The sequence below is a fragment of the Carettochelys insculpta genome, chromosome 4 (genome assembly GCF_033958435.1).
Source record: "Carettochelys insculpta isolate YL-2023 chromosome 4, ASM3395843v1, whole genome shotgun sequence".
Classification (NCBI taxonomy): Eukaryota; Metazoa; Chordata; order Testudines; family Carettochelyidae; genus Carettochelys; species Carettochelys insculpta.
In genome coordinates, this window is record NC_134140.1 from 117,308,234 (window position 1) to 117,334,787 (window position 26,554).

A 26,554-nucleotide genomic window follows, 5' to 3' on the forward strand; every position below is an offset into this window, starting at 1 on the left:
AGTAAAAATATAGACTGATTTAAATTTAAATAAACTCTAATTGTGTCAGTCACATTCTACTACCTTACAAAACTTATTCAGTGACAGTACTACTAATGAATATAGACATTACAGCATACTGCCATCGTGAGGATCTTTCTTAGTATTGCATATTTGAATCAGAATATATTGTTATTTTTATTAAACAGTAATACAACCATATGTTCCAAAGAGTCCATTACTAAACATCCAGCATTCACAACATATGTTCACTCTCTATTTTTATACTGAGATTTATCTTGTAGACTTAAAGAATATTTTAAAAAAGAGAAACTCATTTACTAGTAGGTTTTTTTTTTGTTTTGTTTTGTTTTTTTAAAAACCCAACAAAACATTAATGGCTCAGGTTCCATCCGGAACATAAGAGAGAAAACCCATCTCATTCTTACAAGAAAACTCATGGTTATAATCTGATCATCAAGAAAAACTTTCCTAGTTATCAAAAGAATATTCATGTACAGCCTGGAATTAAAGATAATCTCAGTTTGGGAAGCAATGTAATTAAAGTTACATACTATCTCAATATACGACTCATGCCATTATCACAAAATGAAGACAAAATTCTCACGTGATATGTTTCTTAAAACAAATGCTTATTGCAAATAAACACCTTTTCTCATGGATCACACTGCTGTCTTGTTCTTTTAGTTTTAAAAAAAGTGACTATGAGTGTATTCTCCATCAGTACCCTATCTGAGCATTAGTCCACATGGAAAAATTAATTAAATCATTCTCAAACATGATAAACTTTCAGATTGTTCTCCCAAGAGCCATCCTTTAACATCTGTACTATAGAAACTAAAAAAACCCCTGCATATTCCCTTTTTAGTACTAAAGGTAACAAGCCAGAAATGCCAAACACTTAATCAGCTCCACATGATGATGATGAATGGTTTCCAAAATACAGAAAATCCAGCTGGGAGAAAAGGGTATAGTGACTATGTGTTTATATATGTATGTATGTATGTACATAAACACACACTCTGTGTGTGTGTGTGTGTGTGTGTGTGTGTGTGTGTGTGTGTGTGCGCGCGCGTGCACGCGCTTCACTTAGACAAACTATTCCTTCAGAAATCCATTCCCTAGAAATGGCCACTTACAATATTTTAATTATTATTTATCTGACTTTAACAAATGAAATAGAGACCTGAGAGTTCAGGTTTTACTCATAAACAAGACGACCAGTTATGTGCACATGACACTCCCAGTCTGGGTTAGGCCCACAACTGCATTTAAAAGAAAACTGCTTTTAAAAGTAACAGCAATGAACATTATTAAATGACAAGGCTGGATGAGCAAACCATATTATCAGAATTTAAACAGTTTTAATTTGTATGGTTAAATGAAGTTGAGTATTTTAATGAGGTCTCTTATGCTGTCTTGGTGAATAGGAAAAAGGTTTCTTGAAAGTTACCTGCTTGGGTCGAAGGTTGCCAGCCTGTGTATTTGACAGCACTCTGAGGTCCGGCTGGTTTAAAGGCTGTAGCCGTGGCTGCAGCTGGTTTGGTGTCAGTTTTGTCTGTGCTTTCAGGCATGGTCCTCACTGAAGCAGTGGCATAAGCAACAGGCTGTGAAGCCTCCAGGGAATCACTGTTCAGAGACAAAAAGAGTATTTCTCATCCAAATAGGAACACACTGAAGTGATGGCATGTGTATGACTGATGTGTGAATGTTTTTTTCTTTCATAAAGCAAGAGATGCACGAATAGTTTATAATAATCATACATAAAATTACTTTGTCTTATGCAAAAAGTCACAGATGGGTTCCAAACCCTACAAAAACCTGCATCCAAGTCCTATTTCAAAATATTAAAACCTACTTAAAAACTAAACCTATCTTCTCTCTCCTCTACTGAGGCTTTCATTTTTATATTTTTATATTTTATAATTTAATATTCGGCTGTTCGCTGAGCTTGCCCATTAAATCGCAAATGTTTCGTTACCATTCGAAGCAACGTCGTCAGTGCGCAATCCGGTTCAATAAAGTCCTCCCCAACTGGTCTTTATATCGTACTTTCTGTGTGAACTTGACCAATAGTCGATCTTGATTGATTGCTTACCTTTGACCAATCACTGTTTACCACAGTTTCCTTGCAAGATCTTTTTCTGTTATCTCCTAATCTCATGGGCTCAATATATATATTGCATATTTAGAATCTAAATGTTGCTGCTAAGACCAGGTACTGTATATACTTTTCAAAAGCTATTTTCTTAATATTTCCACAAACAGTCAACATAAAAGTCCCCTTTCCACTATCTCTTCTGAACACCTGAATTTGTCACTGAACGGGAACAGAGGTAGAATTCTCTACCATAAACTCAGCATGACTCCAAAACTATTGCATCACTGACTTCCAAAATATTAACACTTTTTGCTTGGGTAGTGGGTGAGTGTCCATGTGCAGAGCCCTCCTTAAGGGGGTATGGGACCTGGGGTGGAAAGTAACAAATCTGTCACTTCTCAAACCAACCAGTCACTTCCAGGTTTGACCACACCAGCCAACCAGGGTCACCCTGAATGCCATGCCTGAGGGATGGCTCTGTCCACACATTCACGTTATATTGCAGCTCTCCATAAACACAGCAGCACAAAAATAATTTGAACACATATAAGTGATGGGCAACTCCATTCTCACATCTGATTATTTTAGTATTTGAAAAGACCAACAGGAAGGGCAAAGGGGAAAGTTGCCCCAGGGGTTGGTGATTTAAAAGGGTCTGTGACTCCAGGCCAACATTGCTGCTACTGTGGTAGCAGCAGCAGTGGAGACCCGGATCCTTTAAATCACTGCCAGAGCTCCAGGAGGCACTCAGGGCTGACTGGGAGAGCCCAGCCCCTACCTCAGCCCTTCCACCGAGAACCAAGCTCCGCCAGATTGTCCAGGTCCCAGTGGAGCCTGTCGCCGGCCCTGCATACCAATCTGTACAGAGTATGTTATACAGCCTTTTTAAAGGTGGGTATGTAGACTTCCACTATTTTAAAAATATGCATTTCTTTGACAACTGCAGTTAAAATTGGAATTCACCTGTACTGTACGTGGCTACTAGTGAAATTACTAGAAGAAAATGCTTTAATTTTGATTTCTAGAAAGTTTGAAATCACAAGCATCTAAAATAAATGTTCGTGCAGCATTATTTTTTTTAAATAGATAGAAAGTCACTTGCAAACTAACAGAAGCAAAAACAGCAGGAAACATTAACCATTTCTGTAACACAAAGTCATGGCAGAACACATTAACATGTTCAAAGTCAAAGCCACCTTCATATTTTACCCCTACTTGGAATAAGAAATGCTAACGCTTTTGAAATCATATAAGCTTTCTCTCTATGGGAATGTACAACTCAGCATTACATGTGAACTGACTGCCACTTGCTGAAGTTCAGCCATGCTTGGAATTAGCATATGATACCAAGTTTGTACAGCAAAAAAAATCCTTGAGACTTTTTTTTTAAAAACTGCTTAATCCATATGTTCAACAACCAATGTCTATAAAATGCTAAGGATATGAATACTCTCAAGCACTATTCCATATTATGAACTATTGACCTCATCTTCTGTTTGCAAGTACCAGTGAAGTCCCAATATTTCATGTGTTTAAGATGTGCTTCTGGATACAGGACAAGTCAACCAATGGGGACATTCAGACAAGTTAAAACCAAATCCTCAATTTACTTCATTGTACTTACAGCAGCTACTGCAATTACACATACCTTTAATAAAAAAGAAATAGTTGTGATAGCTGCCTTGGTCACTGATTTATCTAATGCATGTGCAGAGCCATGAAAAGGGAACCTCTGTGTTCTGTAGCATTGATATATATGTCAAGAAAAGTTGCAAGAGGCACACATCCATAGATTACCAATTATTTAGGAACTTACAATACACACCCTTTCAGCAACAGACTCAGTAGGGTTAAGGGTCTGTACTATCAGTGTGTGTATCTGAAGACAATCCAAAAGGACATGGTACAAGTAGCTCATCTACTGATGACAATTACACACGTAGTCCTTGTCTTCACTATGAACAAAGATCTATTCATAACTTAAGTCAACATCCTAGTCATGGGGGCTAATGGACTTGCTGGGCCCTTAGGCAAGGGAGTAGGGTATCTGTGCACTTTTGGAAGGGATGGGGCTTCAGGCAGAAGGTGAAGAGTTAGGGGCAATCAGCACATAGCACTGCCCAGAGTATGTCATGCTACTATCCCAAGCAGTGTGGTGGAAGGGCCCTGGACTCTGACCACTGCCACTCATGTGGTAGCAGTGGTGCCTGGGACCTCAGGTCTTTGTGAATCACCTTGCTCTAGAGCAACTGCTACCTTTCCCTCATGCTCCCTTCGGTGGGCCAGATCTTCGTGAAGACAAGACACGTGAGCGAGTTGGTTGAATTAGCTTCTAAATTCCCCACTCCCCTTAAACTTACCTGCTAAAATGAAAAACTGACTGGTCCTCTCAAGGCTTTTGCCTCAAATTATTCGAGTCAAACTCAGAAGACATTTTCTTACAGCAAACGTGAGGTTTAAAGGCGAAGACCCGCTTGAGCCCCTTCTCAGTAGATAGAAGGGTCAGAGAGGCAGAAAGGGACACAAAATGCCCTCATTCCACCTGGGGAGAACTTCCCTGGGACAGGCACAGAGGAAAGCAGCTGTAAAGTGATCTCCCATGTTCTGGCTTAGGACTGTGTCACAGGCACATCATGGGCAGGATTGCAGAATGCAGCACTGTGGAAATGTTGATCAATGTTGCCTGGGTAGGCTGCTCTAAGTTAAAGAGCCCCTCAGTTCTGTCTCAATTATGCCAGAGAATGTAGGCCCTGGCTTACCTAGCACTGAGAGGAGGCTTAAACCCACTTCAGCATGCTTCTCCCCTGCACACACCTTAAAAACACAGCAGAGAATCTCACCCCAAGAGTACACCACTATAAGGACCTGGAATCTACAACTATTCTGATCAGGGTCCAACTCATTGAAGGTCCCCATCCTGACAGTTAAAACTTCACATTACCTTGGCCCAGACTTAACAATTCTCAATCCATTACCCTCCCAAGACCATGGGATTCTTATGTCTACAGTGAGCTAGGATAATTCAGGATGTGTAGGCAAAGATGCTTTTGCTGCTAAGTCCCATGTTGCAGAAATTCCCATCAGAGAAGGAAGGCATATTCTATAGACTAATCCTTTTCAGAGGCAAAAAGAAAGAAACAGGAAGAGAGGTAAGGAACTCAGAAAGACAATTTAATAAACAAACAGTTATATTCCAGGAAAGCATGAGCATAGTCTGCAACTGTTTATATTCTTACTCTGTCTCCTAATTACTGTATTACATAATCTCAATATTATGATGAAGCACATTTTATATTTAGCTTAGATTAAAAAATAGAAATAAAGGAGCAAGCATGTTACCTTAAAACCATGATTTGGTCTTCTTTAGGAAGACTAAACAGCAAAAGTAAAATCACCTTGAAGCCTCAGATTGTTTTTTCAACATGTTTTTCAGAGCTCTGTTGCTGATTTTGATTTTCTGTTTTCACTGTGGCTGCATCTACATTAACAAGTTGTTTAGGAAGATTTTTTGAAAGAAGGGGGCTCTTTCAAAAGAGCCCATTGAGCGTCCACACACAAAAAGTGTTCCTTCAAAGTAAATCAAAAGAATATGGTGCTCCTTTTGAAATCACTCTTCCTTTCCCATTTCAGGAAGAGTGCCCCCATTCGAAAGCTTCTTTCAAAAGAAAATGTATAGATGCTCCACAGGGTTCTTCTTTAGAAAGAACAGTCTTCATTTTCGATCCCTGACCCATTCTTTTGAAAGAGCAGGGGGGCTGTGTGGATGCTCTCTTTTGAAAGAGCAGATCACTTTTTTGATCCACTTTTTGATGTGTGGATGCTCTTTCCAAAGAAGTTCTTTCAGAAGACATCTTCCCGAAGAGCTTCTTTTGAAAGATCTCTGTAGTGTAGATGTAGCCTGTATGTTTATGATAAATCTGAATTCCAAATGTCGATAGCATGCTTGTTTCTTGGGAAACTGTCTGTCTAGCAATTCATTTATCATTCCTGGCCTACACCAAAAACTTAAGTCATCACAGATCTCTCTCCCAGTGTTGTGAAAAAGCCACACCCTGGAGAAACGTAGTTGTGCCAACTAAACCCCCAGTGTAGACAGTGCTATATCAGTAGAATTATTCCTTTGACCTAGCTACTGCCTCTCGACAAGGTGGATTGACTACTGTGGTGGCAGAACCTTTCCTGTTGCTGTTTTCTTTCAAGTGTAGACACAGCAAGGTTTTTTTGGGTTTTGTGAACATAGCCTTTCTTTCTGCACATGCAATTATCTACAGGTGTCAATGTTATTTGAATACTTAACCTCCTGATTGCACCAAGAAATCAGGCACAATCTCCAAATTACACTAGGTGTGCTGCAAAAAAATTGTGGTTGCACAAAAAGAAGGGAAGTAAGGTTAAAGCCTTCTGAAAAAAAAAGCAAGTACTAATATAGTAACAATAACTTAGGTTGTGATTCAAAACCCACTGAATCAATGGGTATCCTTTCATTGACTTGTATGGATTTTGGCTCAGGCCCCTCATACAGAAATAAGTAAACTAACTTACTCCCATAAAGGCCTCAAAAATGGAAGTTATTCAGCAAAGATGACAAATTGTTTTTCTGCTTGCTTGGTTCTTCCAAATTTTCCCTCACACGAATAATTTTGCACCACAATGATCTGTTCTTAAAAACTCAGCCAACATGAAAACCAGTCTTCAAGTGCTATTTTTTCCTATAAAACCCATTCTGATTTGAGGCCACAATTCAGTCAGAGACTAATTAAGGGGGCTGTATATGTAGGGAGGACCGCTCTAATGCGAGCGCTCAAAAACACATCTCCTGGACTCTCAAGTTGATGTGCTATATCCACCATCAGCCACTCAGGCAAGAGCCCAATTAGAACTTGAGATTTGCACAAAAGACTTACTGTCTTCCTCCATTAACAAAAATAGACATTTCTTTTTCCATTTACTCCAAAAACCAATCACCACTTCGTAAGCCACCTCTAACGTAAAACATGTTCCCCCAGACAAGAGCACCCTTAGGGAAATCCAGTTGAATTAACAACTTCCTTTGCACAAAGACAGCTTTGTTTTTCAGCAAGGTGTAGCCAGATTCTGAAGGGCTATCAGTAAGCTCCAGTGACTCCCATTCAGTCTAGCCAACTTACACCATGAGCTGCGGCCCCATACAAGGTATGAACATATCATGTGCTCGCATAATTTCTAATGCTAACAAAATGGATAAATATAAGGTAGAATGTCATATGCATCCCTGCACAAACTCCCAAGTCTTGGTTCAACTTCCAGAAATTATGCATTAAAAGCCCACAGGGAGAAGTAATCAAAAATGTACACAGTTCAATGTTCCTTTCACGGGATGTCATTTTGTGGGGATTAACTGTTTTAATAATCTACTGCTGGTTCCCCACAGCTCTGATTACAGAAACAAGAAGCCAGTTGATTTACCTGTAAACACACTATCTCAAAGTAGCCATGACTTAGGCTTTCCTAATTATGGGTGTAACTGGAAATGCCTCTATCTGGTACACACCAGTTTTCCGCAGGGGGTCAGCCAATAAAATCATTCAGACTTTCACAGCACTGAAACAAAACTGCATTTAGACAGACAAGTTATTGCTCCCTGGTGTTTCCAGCAGCAGGAGACATTTTCAGAGTCACCAAGAAGTGGATGTTTCTAAAGCTGCAGAAGCTCTTTTGGAATGCATGGAGCTCTGATGTAACAGTCATATATTCTGAAAATATCCTAAATTAAAACATCATCTTTGTTACTTGCTGACAAGAGTGCACGTTTTGTTTTGGTTTCCATTATTAACAAAATCAACTTTCTTGCTACTTAGGAAAGATGGCAGTTTCTCGATGAGCACGAGCTTTGATTGAGTAGATATTCTCCTAAAATATGAAAATTTCAGTAGATTCAGAACCTCCGTTTCCAATACCATTTGTCTTCTCTTCCACTTGACAGGCACTCTATCTTTTATTCTGCACTGTAGCATTTAAAAAAAAAATTTACTATTGTGTGTCCAGTTAAAGCAGCCTGCTGTGTGTCACGTTCTACAAGCAAAGTGCACTTCTAAATGACCCCTTAGATAGCCATCTGGAAAAGTCAAATTTTTGCATAAAAAGGCATTCCATTTCAATCAAGTGAGCTAGGAATGAAAACCTTGTTTTTGAGATCAGTGGAAGGGTAGAGCTTCTTAGGTGAAGATCATGAAATAATTCTGAATAAAGGCTCTTAATTTCTTTGAAAATGTTAAGAATGATCAGAAATTGCATCAGTTAGGACTTGTCTACACTAGCTCCCTATTTCGAAGGGAGCATGGTAAGTAGGGTGTCAGGAGATTATTAATGAAGTGCTGCGTTGCATATGCAGCACTTCATTAAGTTACTTCTCCCCCGTGGCAACTTCGAAGTGGTAGCTCACATGTAGCCGCAGCTAACCCACCGGTACTTCAAAGTGCCTGGACAGAAGGTGGGAAATCTGATTTTGCTGTTCACTGCACTTATCAATAAAAAAGCATGCAGTAAGCCACCACAGTTGTTTTAGCTCAGGATGGATCTCTAATATGGAAAGTTAGTCCCTGCATGCTTTTTTTTTTTTTTAAAAACCAAAGTAACCCTCTTACCCCCAATCCATACCCACAGAAATGTGATAATAATAATGACATCATTGCAAATTTAAAGTTAAAAAATGCAACAAGATTTTTCAGGTAAAATTCTGGTTAAAGTGTGCAATTTTTTTTTAGGTGCTGTGTGATCTGAAATGACTTTTCATGCTGTGATTTCTCAAGCAAAAGAAACCAAGCATGTGGTAATGATAAAAAATTATACATTATGATCAGCGTATGGTTTGAAAAGAAAAAGCAAAACCCATTACATAAAGTTTGAAGATAATTATTACTAGGGGACTGTGCCCCTGCACTCTTACCAACCCTGCCCTGCCTTCCCTGGGGCAGAGATGTGTGTGTCAGGGAACCATGTAGCCATCCCTGAGCTTCCTGGGGCCTCCCCCACATCTCTGGTGCCCAGGAGGGAACATATTTATACATAAAGAAGGACAATTTACCTGCATAAGGATTCTACCTAGTGCCAAGAATATGGAGACAAAAAGAGAACATTGAAACAAGTTCCCAATCCCATTCACCTTTATAAAAAGGTGTTTACACTCCATAATAAGAACAAAAATATTTATATGTTGCTAAAGGTAACTATTTTCCAGTGACTTGTAAAGGAAAAGAAAATCTCAGGATTAAAAAAGAAATAGGGAGGGTGAGGCAACGTTGTTCATGCTCTGTTTTTCACATCAAATTCTGTTAAGGGGCATATATAATACCAGCATCAACAACACTTTAAAGTGAACTTCAAAGCTTCTTTCAGAATAACAAAAAGCATATTGCCTCAGAGCATGCAACAGCTTTAATCATGGGAGGATATTCCTTTTAAGTAATTCTACATGCTATAACCTAACAGTTATATGAAGCAGAAAGGTATATATAGTTCTGCATCACGTTCCTACTAGACCTCCTCTAGCATAGTGCCATTCAGACACAGTAGTTGTCACAGGGATTAATTTTAGGAAAAGATCCAGTACAGGTTGGTCTTCTGTAATCCAGACTTACACAGTCAACCAAGGGTGTTCCAGAGCTGAAGTACTCATGGGGAAAAGCTGGGGGCCCTATGCTCAGTGACTCCCCTCCTACCCTCTCAGTGTGCATGTTCGAGCTCAGGGAGGGAGGAAAGGGACAGAGAAGAGCACTCTGGTGAAATGATGGGGTGGCTGCAAAGCCTCACAGGAGAATGGGGTCCCACAGCTAGTCAGCTTTGATCTTCCTTGGTTCAGCAAATTCCCTGATTTAGGTTCCAAGGATTCTGGACCAGGGAGGTTCAACCTGTTTTTGCAAATATAAAGCACATCCCTCCTTTTCTTCACATGTAATGGGACAAGTCTCATAACTGGAATGTCAGCACGTAGGGTTTACTGCATGTTCAGAAAAGACAGAGTGAATAAGAAAGCAGTGTTGCATTATAGATCAAGAACATATACACTCCTCCTCAGGTCCAGGAGTTGGGAGGCAGTTTATTTCAGTGTCCCTGGCAACAATAAAAAGGGTAATAAACAGAGGTGATGTTATGGTAATGGAGTCTACTACAGACCATCAAATCAGGAAGAGGTGGTGGATGGGGCACTTCTAGAACATAAGACATATTCATAAGACAAGACCTAATAATAATGGAGGATTAATGACCAACACATATATCAGAACAGTAGCATAGCAAAACACAAAATTTGTAACAAAACTTTAGAATATATTGGGGAAAATATTTTAATCCAGAGAGTGGAGGAAGTAATTAGGGGGAAAACAATTTTAGATATGACACTAATCCAGAGGGAAGTACTGGTAGTGAATCTATAAGGTAGAAGGCATGTCACGATTCTAAGGAATGGAAAGATGACAGACTTCCAAGAGCAGGCATTTTCTCAAGGACACACAGTATTAAAGGCATAACTCCCAACTATCCTGATGCAAGGGAAATATTATCGTCATAAGAGACCAGTAAGAATCCAGCAGGAAATCTTTAATGACTTTAAAAGAAAAAAAGAATCCTACAAAAATGGAAACGAGTAATTTGCTAAGGAGGATTCCAGCAGGCAGTACAAGCACCTAGCAGCAACATCAGAAAGACTAAAGCACAAAATGATTTACAGCTAGCAAGAGACAGTAGGATGTTCTTCAAATACATTAGGAGCAAGAAAAAGATGAAGCAAAGTGCAGGTCCTTTAACGTGGTGGGAAATGGGAGCCAATAAATGACGACAATAGAAAGACTGAGGTGTTCAATGACTATTTTGCTTCAGTCTTCTCTAAAAGAGGTTAAGTGTGATGAGATACTCAATGCAAGTAATACTAACAACTGGAATGGAGGCAGGAAAGCCAAAATGGGCAAAAAACAGACTAAAGATATTTAAGTAAATTAGATGTATTCAACTTGGTGGGTCTCATCAAATTCATCCTAGGTCACTATCGCTGAAGCAATCTTAGAACCTTTAGCAATTACCTTTGTGAACTCCTGGGGAAGTCCCAGAATACTAGAGAAGGGCAAAGATTACACTTACCTTTAAAAGGAGGAACAAAGCAGATATGAAGAATTATAGATGAGTCAGCCTAACTTTGACACCTGGAAAGACACTGGAACTAATTATTAAAAAACAATCCATATATAATATTCTTATCCTCCAGGTGCTCACATAGAATAGCCAAGATGGAATTGTCTAGAAGAAACCTTGCCAAACCAATTTAACTTCTTTGACAGGATTACTGGATGGCAGGAGGGAAAGAAGCAGTAGAAGTTATATCTTGATTTAAGCAAGGCTTTTCACATACTCTCATGTAACATTTGCATAACCTTACTAGGAAAATATGTTAGAAATGAAATTACTATCAGGTGTGCGCACAGGTGATTGAAAGTACATACTCAAAAGTTATTAATGGTTTACTATAAAGCTGGGAGGATGAACTGTAGGTCCTACAGAGGTCAGTCCTGAGTCTGGTATTATTTAATATTTTCATTAGTTTCTTGGATAACGGAGTGAAAAACATGTTTATAAAATAAACAGATGACACGAAGCTGAGAGGCAGAGGTTGCAAGCACTTTGGAGCACAGACTTTGACAAATTTGAAAACTGGCCCAAAGGCAACAAATATGAAAGTCCACAAAGGCATGTACGAACTCCTTCATTTAGGAAGCTGAAAAATCAAATACACAACTATCAACTGGAGAAGAACTGCCTAGGTGGCAGCACCATTGAAAAGGATCCAGGGTTTGTAGCGGAGCACAAATTGAATCCAACTCACCAGTGTGAAGCATTTGGCAAAGCTCGTGACAGACTTCACCAGGGCCTGGGCAGTGGGGATGGGGATCAGCCATGGGGCCCCAAAAGGGGCAGGAAATGGAGGGCTAGCAGCAGGCAGCCATTAGCACTGCCTGTATTGCCCTGCGCCTCCCGCAGCCAGCCCTCAGTGCCACCTGGACCTCAAGGCAATTTAAGAGTAGTGGTGGACCAGAGTGCTGGGCCCTGCTAAAGCACTGAGCCCCAGGGCAACTGCCACCTGTCCCAGTTTTCCCTCTGTGCTCGACTCACAGCCAGGGGCCCTGGCAGTTGCAAAAAAGACTAATATCATTCCGGGGTGCATTAACAGGCATGTTGTATGCAGGACATGGAACATAACTGTGCCAGTCAACTCTGCACTCATGAGAGTTCATCTGGATCACTGTGCATAATTCTGGGCACCACACTTTAGGGCTAGGTCTACACTACCAGATAAATGCAATTTTATTAAATTTGATTTTATAACTCTGAGTTTCATAAATTTGATTTTGAGTCTCCTCACTTCCCACAAAGTCAAGTTAGTGCTACCACACGAGAGTTGCCAAACGTCGACTGGTACGGTAGTGCATTGCGGGAATCTATCCCACAGTTCCCTCAGCCCTGCATTCTGCACCCCCCCCCCCTCACCCCGGGCCCTGCTGCACTCCCACATCTGGCAGCACTCATCCTGCTGCCTGGTTCCTGGGTCCCCGCAGCTTGGGGGAGCCAGGAAACTGACCAGCATGGTTGCACCTGGCTTGCGGGAGCTGAGAGCCAGGCGCAGCAGGGAGCCAGGTGCTATGCTGGTCAGTTTCCCAGCTCCCGGGAGTGGCTGAGAGCCAGGAGTCAGGTAGCAGCACCAGTCAGCCTCTGGAGGCTAATGAGTTTGATTCAAAGACATGGCGCTTCCACACTACCCTTCATTCGAACTGTTAAATTTGAACTTGATGCTACACCCACCCAGTTCCGACAATATGATATTGATAACAGTGCTCCCTAAAATCGTGGTATTTACAATGAAAACAGTCACATGGTACATTCGAGCTAACTGCCTTAAATTCAAATTTCTCTAGTTCTGTAAATGTAGCTTAGGAAAGATGTGGACAAACTGGAGAGAATTCAGAGGAGACACACAAAACATAGGTCAGGTTTTCTAAACCTTTTGTATAAAAAAAGGTCAAGAACCTGGGCATTGACAAAAGAAGACTGAACGGGGACCTGACAACCATCTTCACATATGTAAAGGGCTGTTGTTAAGAGGACGTGGATCAACTGGTTTCCATGTATACTGAAGACTGGACAAGATATATGGGCTTCATGTAAAGCCAGGGTGATTCATGTTAAATATTCGGAAAATCTTTAGCAGAAGAGTAGTAGTTAAGCTGTGGAACAGGCTTCCAAAAGAGGATGCAGAATTCCCATCACTAGAGGTTTTTAAAAATAAGTTGGACAAATTCCCATCACATACAGTCTATGTTTACTTGGTCCTGCCAAGGGGCTACACCACAGCACTTCACAAGATACTTTTCAGCTCTACATACGTCTGATTATATATAATCTCAGACTTTAAGGTCGTAAAGGAAAATTGTAATAATCTAGTCTGATCTCCTGCACATTGTAGGCCACTGAACCTCACTCACATGCCCACCCACTCCTATTATAGGACTCCTAGTTTCTGAATTTTTGAGGTTCATGATGTAAAAATGTCAAGTTACAGAGACTTTACCATTTACAGTAGTTTAAACCTTCAAGTGATCCATGATTAGTCAGACACTGATCACGTAGGCAAGAGTCTCCAGGTAGATACCTGGGGAAGAATTCTGGGAAATCAAGGGAAAACAGATCTTCCATGCTTTCCCACATGACAGTGGAATGCCAGAACTGTAAATCAGTCATTTCATAGACTAACACTCTGTACTACAACAACAAAACACTCCCTCTCCAGGGAGGCCAGGTGGAAGCAGTCAGAGAAACAGCAAATGGATCTTGCACAACCACCTCAGGATGGTACAGCAGTAATATTAATCAGTTCCAGAGAAGAGCCAGACTCATCTTACCTGTGGCAGGTGTGCAATATAGAAAAGCTTACCATTAGCTTAAAGAAAGCTAAACTCTGGAGGAATGACAAGAGAGGAAATAAAGAGAACAAAGCAATATTCCACCCAACATCCCAAAGCAACATTCCCACCCAACACCCTGACTTCACTTTAGTCACAATCAGCTAACACAAGTTTCTGCCAAATGGATTTATCTAAGATTGTCTATGGAAAAATACAGCAACAAAGCTGTCCAAGCTCCATGACCGACATTATGTTCTAAGCTGCAACAGTCCCATTTTCAGAAAGGTTTGTCATCTGTATAATTTACTGCCTTCTCCTCCTTGGCTAAGGATACACAATTCCTATTATAGCTGATTACTAGCCATTAAGTGTGCAATCATGTGGGCTGCTTCTGAAAATAAACCATTCATCTTCAGCACTACATCTTATGCTGACAATCTATGCTGCAAGTGCTGTGCACACATTCTAACTGCTAATTTCTCATAACTGATTTATTGCCTTGAAATCTTGTTCCTGTGTCATAATTTACCATTTTTACTGTCGTATGTGCTTATTTTAAATGAAAGCTCTTTGCTTATTTGCACTACATTTGGTTTGAACTCAGCCAAGTGATTCTCTTGTATTATCAAATGACGACATGAAATTTTGTTTCCTTGGCTCTATCTGCTGGTGAGCAATGTTTCTGTCCATCTTTGCACAGGGGTTATAGGATATGGGGGAGAAGTTTGTGCACTGTATTGTCCAAAAAGGTCAAATATAGCACTTCAGTGAAAGAATTCTGGGGGGTCTGGGTTTGATTCCCAGCCCATGAAGATTTTGTCCTGAACTGTTATACTTTTAAAAAGAAAGGGGGGGCGGTAAAAATTGTCTCATTATTCTGAGCTAACCTTGAAGGTTGCAGTTTTAAATTTGTAGAGTGTCTTGTTTATGAGAATAGTTATGTAACAAAAAAAGTGCATTTGTAAGTAAGTTTCATGATAAAGAAATTGCACCAGAGTGCTTTTATGAGGTAAACTAAAAACGCTGTGTCTTTTGTTTCTTTTTCACAGTGCAAATATTTGTGGTAAAAATAATATAACAGTGATCACTGTATTCAGTAAACTCGTATCTGGCACCCTCAGGACGAGGATGCCCAAATATGCCAATAAACAGAGAGCAACAACGGGATCCCCATGGAGGTTTTGGGGGACCCTGCCACCCCGGCAGCTGGGAGCAGGCTGGGGCACAGAACCCCGCCAGCAACCCCAGCCACTGGAACCCCAGCCCGGTGGTGGGGAAACCCCTTCAGCCCCACAGCTGGGAGCTGGCTTGGGCACAGAGCCCCACTGGCAGCTCCAGCCCCAGAAAGCTGGCTGGGGCAGGGGAACCCTGGGAGCCCCAGAGCTGGGAACTGTCAGGAGTGTGGAGCTCTGCCGGCAGCTCCAGCACTGGGGACCCAGATGGGGCTCGGGTAACCCCAGCAGCCTGGGGCTGGGAGCCCCTCCAGCATATCAGGAATGGGCAGGGTGAGCGATGAATGGGCTCACTCCTGAGGCTTGTGTGCTCAGAAGGAAAAGCGGTGTCAGGTTAGTACCAGTTATTTGAGAGTTCTGTTTGAAAGAATACTGGATAGAACAGTTTACTGTACTTTGTATTGTAATAGAAATCAATATATTTGAAAATGTAGAAAAACATCCAAAATAGTTCATAAATTTCAACTGGTATTTTATTTTTTAACAGTGCGATTAATTGTGATTAAGTTTTAGTTACTTGTGTGAGTTAATTGTGATTAATTGACAGACAACCCTATCATTTTGTTTCCTCTCCAATACAACTGACATAAACAGTACTGTGCCCCCAAAATCACACAACTGTGGTAAAGAAACTCTTGCTTTATTGATGGGGTATCAACTGTGTCAGGAAAACCAAAGTGTAGGGTAATTCTGAAAAGAGGTAGATTCAGTCGTTCACTGGGTCAGTGATACCATGCAAGGGAGCATATCAGACAAGATCGCTTAAAAGATGCAATCAGCAAAAAAGACACCAATACAGAAGCTTGTCTTGTTAGCCTTCAGTGTCAAAAGAACATCACTCTCACATAATACCTCTCATTATTCTTCAATTCCAAAACACCTGTGGACTTCCTGGAGGGCCTGGCATTTTGTAGATGAGGAGGTTTAGTGATAGGCGTGATGAGAAGGGCATCCAAGAGCGAACGGTAGGCATTAGGATCAGAGAGTCTAGCAAGCATTTAGAAAGACCTGGTAAATACACTAACCATTCATGCAGACTTGAAAATTGACAAGAATTACTAAAAGAACATGTGAGCTCTGAGCTTCCCAACACTTTCCATAATAGTGTGACAAGAATTATAATGGGAAACCAAGTACTCCCTTGAGAAAGTTATCGAGAAATCACACCAGTATCTGCAAAATCATTTAATAACAGAAAACACAGTAAACGTTTAAATAGTAATAAAATATCCCAGTATAGCATGTGACAGCTAAAGATCTAAAAGTTGTTAATAAATATCAATTAATCCCCAAACATCATGCCTGGTAAAGTGGTACTAATTTATCCAGCTAGAAAATGGGCATCACACGATTCAGAAAAGTTCAAGTTATTACCCCAGACACGGCCAACAGCACATTTGGGAATAAAACACAGGAACTTTGTCTCTATTGTACCCCCATGCACCTACTGCTAAGGTCAAAATTAACCATTTCTGATATCTCTCTCCCAGTTAACTCCTTTATGAGCCAGAGCTTTTTGAAACTGATTAATAAAAATTAAAAAGGTGGTTTGTAGCTGATTTCTACCTGGCACGTACAGCAACAGCAGCAGACACAGTGGCGGCAGCGCTGCTTATAATTTTTGAGCTCTGCTTGGAAAGAGAAGGCACAGGGATGGGAGAATACTTTGGCAGATCTTCCGATGGATTTTCAGGCATTGCTTTGCTAGCATAGAGGCTTTGATCAGAAAGGGGAGAAAACAGAGAAAGGAAAAAGTTCTCAACCAAGAAACCATACGAGTAGCTTGAAATAATCACTGAAAAATGTGCCATCATTAATGTGCTATTTCAACATGTAAGTTGATGGAAAGACAATCAATAAGGAAAAACTGATTTTTCTAATAAGCAAGACTCTTAAGTGATCAAGTCATCTTGCAGTAAAAGCTCTAACTCAATACAATGACTCACAACCCTGGGCCCCTAACCCACAATTAACTCAATGGGGGAGCAGGGGTCCATTCACAAGAAGCTTGGTGTAGGATTAGGGTCTTGGTTTCCCTGTCTAGTTCTTCATGAGAGCATCAAAGTTATTCTGACAGGTATTCTGCTGATTGTCTTAAAATCAGAATCAGCATACCACACTAAAAAAACCCCAAACCAAAACACAAAAGAGACATTAAAATACAAGAGAACTAGAGCACATCACAAAATCTGATGTTGCAAATAAACTGTGCACTATTTTCAGATTTTCCTCTCCCCGCTCCATCCCATACCTTTTTCTCACCCTCACCTCTGCTTCCTTCACCCACAATCAAGGAGGGAGAAGATTAAAAAAGAAAAGGGTGGGAGTGGGGAGACAAAGAAAAGCAAAACCCAAGATAAAAGGTATTGAAACTTATTTTGAAAAAACAAAAGTGTAAAAAACGTCTGTTTAGAACCCTGGAAAACCACGATTGTTTTCCCAGTTTTATCAGTCTGGTTCAAAAATAACTAAAGCAAACATCTGAATGAAAAAGCATTTTGCAAAACAGCTTTGATTTAAAAAGATATTGTCATGCTTATGCCTAACAGCTGTTGTGTGCACACCAGAGGCTTTAACTTGTATGACTTAAATATTCTAGACAAAGAGCTTGAGAGACTTTATCCAAAGGACTTATATTTTCAGAAGAAGGCACGAAACACAGCATGCCTGCCCAAAAATGTACTGACAGGGGAAAAGACCATCTAGCATATTTTAGCTAACGTTAGCTAGGATCATGAATTTCTAGTCAAGTGCAGGGCTACTGTTACTAACAACAATAAGCCTTACAAAGTTTCCTTGCTGCCAATGTGTCCATTTTAAAAAAATAAACTTTTCCCAAATTTCCCATTGATTGATTTCCTGAGAAGTGCAAACACCTCAGTACTAAGGCAATTTCTAAGCCATTTTGGTAACGGACTAATTCCTTTATGGCACTTCAACACACATTCAATAATTCCATGCTGGTGGATAATATGACAATGTACCTTTTATAGCATCATGCTCTAAAACTATTATGCACCACAAAAAAGATTAACTTTTTTAAAAACAAACAAACAAACAACACATTTAAGGAATTTAAGGAGCTGTCCCCACCCAGCCACTGGTATATTCTTAGCCTCTGCCATTCATTCAGGCACATCTGTCCCTATCCCCATATGTCCCTCCATCCCACTCAGACACCCATTCCCCCATTCTCCTGTAGCTCAGCTCCCCATGCATCTCTGGGCCTCCCATCAGCAACCATGATAGCTCTGTATCCCATCCTCCTCTACCTGTTGGGGCCCATGCCTCCATTCTCATTCAGTCTGTACCCCAGTTTGTCCTCCCCCAAAAAGACCCTTATGAGCCAGTCTGACACGCAGCACCCCAACACTGTTTGTCTCCTCTTATCCCTGTCTCCTGACCTGGCCCAACAAGCATGGTGACGGAAGTTCTGCTCTCTCTCTCTCTCTCTCTCTCTCTCTCTCTCTCTCTCTCTCTTTCCTAGCAGGCTGCAAGCTGCTGGTGTGTTCTATTGCCACAACGCTCTCTGGTGAGCAAAAGGTGTATCTGCATCAGCTTTTCAGCAGCAGCTTTTTTTTTTTTGAGCACAAAAAAAACCCAAACAAACAATATTCGTGGCTCATTAATTACGCACACATGCATTTGTGCAGAATTCCCCCAGGCGTATAAAATGTGATGAACTGACATGACTTGATATTATTTCTGTTCCAATTTTAATATGGCCAAGATTTGTGTACCTGTCAGGAACCAGAAGCACAGAACGTATGGATTCCACAGGTTGGACTGCAGGAGGTGGCTCCACTGGTGCAGCTCTGATTAAGGGTGCTTCAGAGGTCTGTGTAGCTACTGTGTGCTTACAAGATAGGGAATTCTCTTGACTAGCTTCATTTGTCATTAAGTTTGCTGGACCTGGAGCACTCAACACTGCAGACTGAGTAATTTTCCTAGTTGACGTTAATTTGACAAAAAAAGCAGTTAGATCAGATATGCAGAAGCATTGCCACTGGAATTCTTTATTAAGTAAAAAAAAGAATAGCTGCTATATGTATGTGTGACAAGGTGCTACGGGTAAAAACCACCACAACACAGGGACTCTTCTATTGTACAGGTTGAACCTCTCTAGCTAAGCACCCTCAGGACTTCACTGGTGCCAAACAAGAGAATTTGCTGAACCACAGGAGGTCAGTATTCTCTAGTATTACCAAGACTTCCACTAATTATTGATCCCTCAGAAGATATTTAGGGGTAAATTAGCCCTAATAACAGCACAGACCACTGAGAGCCGGGACTGGTAGCTGTAAACAACTGTCTGGGACAACAGGAAAGTTGGCCACATCCACGATAAGTGGATATTTGGCTATCTAAAATTATGCCAGATCATGGATATTGCTACAGTACCGGATTACAGAGGTTCAACCTGCATTAAATTTCAGATTTGCAAAAAATGCAGCAAGAAAAAGAGGGCCAGCCACAAACTGTTTCTCCATGGAAGTAGCTCTTTTCATGGTTTAACTTTGGCAGCTAAAAAACAGCTCATTTACCAACAAAAGCAATGTATACTTTTTTAAAACTGTAATCCCAACAATTTCTGGGTACATGCTACAGAATGTATAACATAAGAAACACTACCTAGCGTAAGTAGATGTCACTTTAGACATTGTGGCTACTTGGCGACTGACACTTAAAATCTGAACAATAGCTGGTGGATGAGGTGCTCCCTTAGGTAAGGCTTCCAAAGGATTGTCAAAAAAGAGTTTTCTAAGGCAAAGGAAAGCAGAGATGTAAGCAGAACATGAAGCAGAGAACATAACTACAAAACTCACTCGTCCTCCACAGTATTATAGTTTACAGGCTCCAAGGAAAATAATTACGCTGGTTACATATTAAAGTAATCATGGTAAGCGAAAAGCAACACATACACCCTTATCTGCCTACCACCCATTTACACACAACGTCCCATTTTCATGAAGCTTTTTTGATTAACAAAATATGACCAAATTTCAAATTTGGGCAGGACAGTGGGAACTTCATACATTTCCCTATTTTTTTTCTCATTCTTTTCAACAAGATTGAATTTACTAGTTTGAACTTTTCTAATCCAGCACACTTGGGAGCTGACCAGTGTCAGATGAGAGAACTTGCCGGATGGGAGGCCAGTATTGGCTAGCAGCATTACCAACACTTCCACTGCTTACTGGGCTCTTAGAAAACATTTAGGGGTAAATTACAGCTAAATAACTGCACAGAACACTGAGAGCCAGGACTGGTGGCTGTAAACAAACTTTATGGGGCCACATGAAACTTGGCCACACCCATGAGAAGTAGTTGTCTGGCTAACAAAAATCATGCCAGATTATGGACGTTGCCAGACAAGAGAGTTCCAGATTAGAAAGGCTCAACGTGTAATGAAAATGCTAATTTCGCAGCTCACCTACAACCCAACCCCCTTTTTACCTATCTTAATGGCAGACACAGTTTTGCCCTTCCCAATTATTTTCTGCAGCTGCCCTTGAATTCCGTTCTTTTAGTTCCATTGATTTCTCAGGGCTCTGTATTAGGCCCTAAATGCAGAGAAACAGTTTGACATCACATGAACTTGGTCTTTTGGGGAATTTTTCAGTCTTGTTTGGATTTACTCGCTCATTTCTCGCAGAAATCTTATTTTATTGGGGGGTGGTTAGAAAAGGGAATTACTTCACCACAATCTGAATTCTCTGGTATAATCCTAAGGATTACGGTTATTTCAGAATACACTATTGGCTGCCTTTTAAACAACAAGAGCACTTAAATATTTGACTGTTTTAATGCCACAATTTAGAGGATAATATTTCAATTTGTGATACAGCAAGAATATTCAAAATATTTCGTATGCCAATTAAAAATTAAACCGTTTTCACACATATTACTGAGAGGCTAGATATTGTCCCTCATTTTAATGGGAACATTCACATTAACAATATAGCTCCTCAAAAGTTATTTTTTAGAGCAACCCAACTAGTACTCTTAATCCCTTAAAACACATTGATGACACTACTATGACATGCTAACAGATGTAACTGAACAACCTGAAGACTCTTGTTGCCACTTAGCTCCATATTATGTCTTTTATCTGGGTGCTTTAATAGTGTTCCAGGTATAAAAGGGGTTTAAAAAGTCCTCAGAAAGGGGCTAGAGTCGGCCAATCAGGGCTCACCTAGGCCTTATGAAAAGGGCTCCTGGAAGAGAGGAGCACGCTCTTGCTCCACGTTTGGAGAGAGAGAGACCTAACTGTGAGCTCACAGGGATACCTTGGACAGAGCAGTGCTGGGGGAAGGCACAGTGAACCAGAGAAGCTCAGGCCTGAATAAACTACAGACTCAAGCCCCCCCAGCACGGCTGCAGATCAGCAGCTAGGGCAGCAGGACGCAGCAGGCCCACCCCCTGCCAGTGATGAGTGGCCATTTCAGACTGTAGTCTGCCCCTGAGGTAAAGGGCCAGATGAAGGCTGGCAGTGGGTCACTGAGGCTACATGGGCAAATAGGGGTTGAGGTTCTCTGGAAGGGAGGACCCCAAAGCGTGGGAGCACTGCTGCAGGGCAGTATCCTGAGGGAAGGGCACCATGGTCTAGGAGGTTCCAGGTGAGTGGTGGAGAACAGACATAAAGATAACAGCAGGTGAGACTCCACCAAGACAGGGCAATATGAGGCTGGACTGACCTAATTCTCAGAGCGACCAGCGTAGGTGTTGCAGCAGTAAGTTTCAACATTCTACAGGCACATTTCCAGATAAATGGGACATGTATTCTTCTCTCTGCAGTCTAAAGTTGCTTGGGAACCTAGTAAATGAGTGATCTTGAAGGAGTGAATAAGTAAATCCATAAAACAATTTCTATGGCTACGTCTACACTAGCCAAAAACTTCGAAATGGCCATGCGAATGGCCATTTTGAAGTTTACTAATGAAGCACTGAAATACATATTCAGCACCTCATTAGCACGCGGGCGGCTGCGGCACTTCGAAATTGACGCGACTCGCTGCCGCGTGGCTCATCGTCATGCGGCTCATCCAGACGGGGCTCCTTTTTGAAAGGACCCCGTCTATTTCGAAGTCCCCTTATTCCCATGAGCAGATGGGAATAAGGGGACTTCGAAGAAGCCGGGGTCCTTTCGAAAAGGAGCCCCGTTTGGACGAGCCGCGCGGTGGCGAGCTGCATCAATCTCGAAGTGCCGCGACCGCCCGCATGCTAATGAGGCGCTGAATAAGTATTTCAGCGCTTCATTAGTAAACTTCGAAAGGGCCATTTGAATGGCCATTTCGAAGTTTTTGGCTAGTGTAGACACGGCCTATATTAGTTATAAGCGCTTCCATATTAGGAAGCATAAGAACGCCCATGTCTTAGTACAACAATTTTACATGGGAAAATAAAAACCAACTAAATAAGATACACTCATTTAGCATACTACATCATGACTAATTTGTACTTTAATATAAGGAATTAAATGACTACTACAAGCATTACGATTTGTGAAATCTGCCATACAGGCAGTAAGCCTGGCTTTCACTGACTAGTAAGTTCCAGCTTCTTCTGAACTTAAGAGTAATCAAACTCTCTCTTTTCTTGGGTTCACAAGTCAGTGATACAAATGCCTGATTTCAGCCAAGGAAAAAGCTAGTCCACCAGGAAAATGAGGATCTATGCTAGCTTAGTGACAATAAATGCAGGACATAAGTGATGAAATTAAGTCTACTGACCCTTGGATGGACAGTTTCTGTCTTGCTTAATATATGATGGCTTACAGAGCAACTACTCGTTAATTTCAGATGGTCATGGCTTCGAATAGAAGTCTTTTTGGCAATTTAAGATGTATCCCACTTAACAAGTGTTTTGAGACAACAGCCTTTCACTGCCTAATGAAAATGATGAGCTCAGTTCAACAGAACACCAGAAGCGGTTCATTATTTTCTAGTGCCTTTACTACTATGACAAACTATAAGACACCGACGCACAAATAACATAAAGTGGCTTACATAAGGAACTGTGGGGATGTTCTGGATTACTTTTCCTTGTAAATGTGAGGTAATACATGACTACACCATACCAAAATAATGTACAGAAACCTGTGGGAGAGCACTTCAATCTCCCTGGACACTCAGTAACAGATTTAAAAGTAGCAGTCCTAAAACAAAGAAATTTCAAAAATCAAATGGAGAGAGAAATCTCTGAATTGCAATTTATTTGCAAATTTGACTCCATCAACCAAGGATTAAACAGAGACTGGGAGCGGCTCACCCCTTACAAAAACAGCTTCTCTGCCCTGGGTGTTAATATCTCCCCATTAGACTCTAACAATGGGTCACATCCCTGTCTGATCTGACTTGTTTTTTCCTCTTTTGATACATACTACTGATAAAGAGCCATTTCCATCTTGCTGAATAGACCTTGTCAGCTCAGGCCCTACCTTTTACTGGGACTCCACTCTTTAAATACTCCTCTGGAAACACCCCCACTCCTTGCATTTGATGAAGCGGGTCTTTGCCCACAAAAGCGTATACTCCAAAACATCTGTTAGTCTATAAGGTGCCACAGGACTTCTTGTTGATATTGAAACAAGGATTACAAAGCTTTAGAAGACAGAATGCCAAAAACTTAAGAGGAGAAAAAGACAGTTTTATTTGAAATATCCAAAAAGAAAACCTTCTTAGTATGTCCCAGAAATGAACATGAAAGCTAGCCCTAAACCTGACTTGCTACATGTTTGGAGAGGGTCCATAAAAAAAACAAAACAAAAAACAAAACAACATTGATGGATCTTTTGGCATGATCTAGGAGTGGAAACCCTAACAATTCTTTCACTACTTTGTCTAAACCTTTAAAAACAGTATGAAAGAGTAGTTACAGGACCATTTTTAAGTGTGCTGTTGTCTGTATACAGCAAATATAGGTAAAAGCAGAGTTTATTTTGATAGTATAGAAGTGGTGAAAAAGAGCACCCAGCCATCTGCACTAAATGCCTGTGACAAATTAAAAAAAAATACATGTGCATCTATGCAATTGTCACATCACCAATCCCTCTCCCACTTAACGAAATCTCTCTCTCCACACACATTTTTAAATGTCTGCAGCAAAAAAGATGAACCTTCCAACAAGTCAGAGAGACAAAGAATGAATATGGCCATTTTCATGTTCAGCTGACACACGATCATGCAAAATGCAAGCCACCTAGTCAGGAGTAGGAGGGAGGATATCTTGTCCCAGAGGCCAGCAAAGGGATTTTAGCCTTCCATATGCATTAAATTTCAGGCTTCAGTTGTTTGGTGCATCGCTGCGATGGGGAAGCCAATTTTGTTCCCAGGAGTCTTAGGCTACGTCTACACGTGCACCCAACTTCGAAATAGCTTATTTCGATGTTGCGACATCGAAATAGTCTATTTCGATGAATAACGTCTACACGTCCTCCAGGGCTGGCAACGTCGATGTTCAACTTCGACGTTGCTCAGCCCAACATCGAAATAGGCACAGCGAGGGAACGTCTACATGGCAAAGTAGCACACATCGAAATAAGGGAGCCAGGCACAGCTGCAGACAGGGTCACGGGGCGGACTCAACAGCAAGCCGCTCCCTTAAAGGGCCCCTCCCAGACACACTTTCATTAAACAGTGCAAGATACACAGAGCCAACAACTAGTTGCAGACCCTGTATATGCAGCACGGACCCCCAGCTGCAGCAGCAGCAGCCAGAAGCCCTGGGCTAAGGGCTGCTGCCCACGGTGACCACAGAGCCCCGCAAGGGCTGGAGAGAGAGTATCTCTCAACCCCCCAGCTGATGGCCGCCATGGAGGACCCCGCTATTTCGATGTTGCGGGACGCGGATCGTCTACACGTCCCTACTTCGATGTTGAACGTCGAAGTAGGGCGCTATTCCCATCCGCTCATGGGGTTAGCGACTTCGACGTCTCGCCGCTTAACGTTGATTTCAACTTCGAAATAGCGCCCAACACGTGTAGACGTGACGGGCGCTATTTCGAAGTTACTGCCGCTACTTCGAAGTAGCGTGCACGTGTAGACGCAGCCTTAGATGGGTAGGTCTCCCTACCCTACACTAGGATGTATATCTGAGAAATTCAGAAAGCACAGCCCAATTCTATCTATGCCAGGGATGGACTTATTTTAAAGTGAGCCAACTAGTAAGCAAGACTGCAATATAGTAAAATTTAAGCATGTTGATAGTGTATAACAGGGTTTCCCAAACTTTGGGACCTGGTTTTTTCAGTACCTCTTTTTGCAGCCGAAAAATATAAATGTACATAAAAAAATGAAAATTGAATAAATTTTCAGTGTATTATTTATGCACAATAATAATAGTACATAGCGATAATTAGTATACAGTAAACCATTGTTTTATGCGGCTTCACATTGCTCGGAACTTGCACTAATGCGAGTTTTGCACAATGTGAAGCTGCTGGGCTGTTAAACTGCCTGCAGCTGCAGGAAGCTAGGCAAGCTAAGAGCCCCTTTCCCTGCCTTTCCAGAGCCCCAGCCCCACCCCCCAAGCATTCCCAAACTCACCGGGCCCCAGCTCACCCCCCACATGGCCCAGTTCAACCCCTCCCCCTTTCCCAGATCCCCTCCTCCCCCATGCACAGGGCAGCAGCTCCCTGCTGTGGGCACTCCAGGCCTGGAGCCCCACGGAAGTGGTGGCTGTGGTCACCCCCTGCTCCCCTCCCAGGGCCCCAAACCACCCTCAAAGTCCTCCCTGACTTATGTGCAATTCAAGGTATGCGAGGGTTGCATGGACTGCAACCCTCCAACACCTTGAGGGATTACTGTATTTTCTAAGGACCAGTACTGGGCCACAGACCACACTGTAGGAAACAGTTGTATATAAGATTGGATTCGCATTTTCTTTTGCTGACCCATGGCTAGCACTTAGAAACAATTCATTCCTACTGAAACATGTGCATGTGCAATAGTAATTTGCTGACCTGTTTGTAGCTTAACAAGTCTCACAATATTACTAATTCAATGGTAGATAAGAAAATCTCTTAACCTTATTTCATTATTTTTGCAGCTTTATTCCATGTGTGGACAAAAATCTCTGTCACAAAATACAGAGTTAGTGTTTGTATTCTTGTGACTCCCTCTTTCTCACCATTCTGATAGACCACTTGAATCCTATGCTTCTGTAGCTGTCCTAACCAGCTACCACTTCCACAATGAAGAGAAACTTCAATAGTCCAATTAAATGGAGATTAATCACTCAGTTACTGAGTCACAATGGCTGTAGATGAAGGATAATACTGTCATCTGCTCATAAAG

At 41.4% G+C, this 26,554-nt stretch overlaps 1 protein-coding gene across 4 annotated transcripts in view; it reads right to left on the reverse strand.

Annotated features, from left to right (window-relative positions):
• PDLIM5 (PDZ and LIM domain 5) overlaps positions 1-26,554 on the reverse strand; it is a 207,657-nt gene that overhangs the window by 44,788 nt on the left and 136,315 nt on the right. For 3 of the 4 annotated variants that reach the window (XM_074993583.1, XM_074993584.1, XM_074993585.1), the window contains one exon: positions 1,454-1,629. In XM_074993583.1, coding sequence (XP_074849684.1) covers positions 1,454-1,629 — 176 coding nt within the window. Of the gene's footprint in view, positions 1-1,453; positions 1,630-16,109; positions 16,245-16,823; positions 16,974-18,997; positions 19,205-19,889; positions 20,019-26,554 lie in introns of all 4 variants that reach the window. The other variant, XM_074993582.1, reaches the window with a different exon arrangement.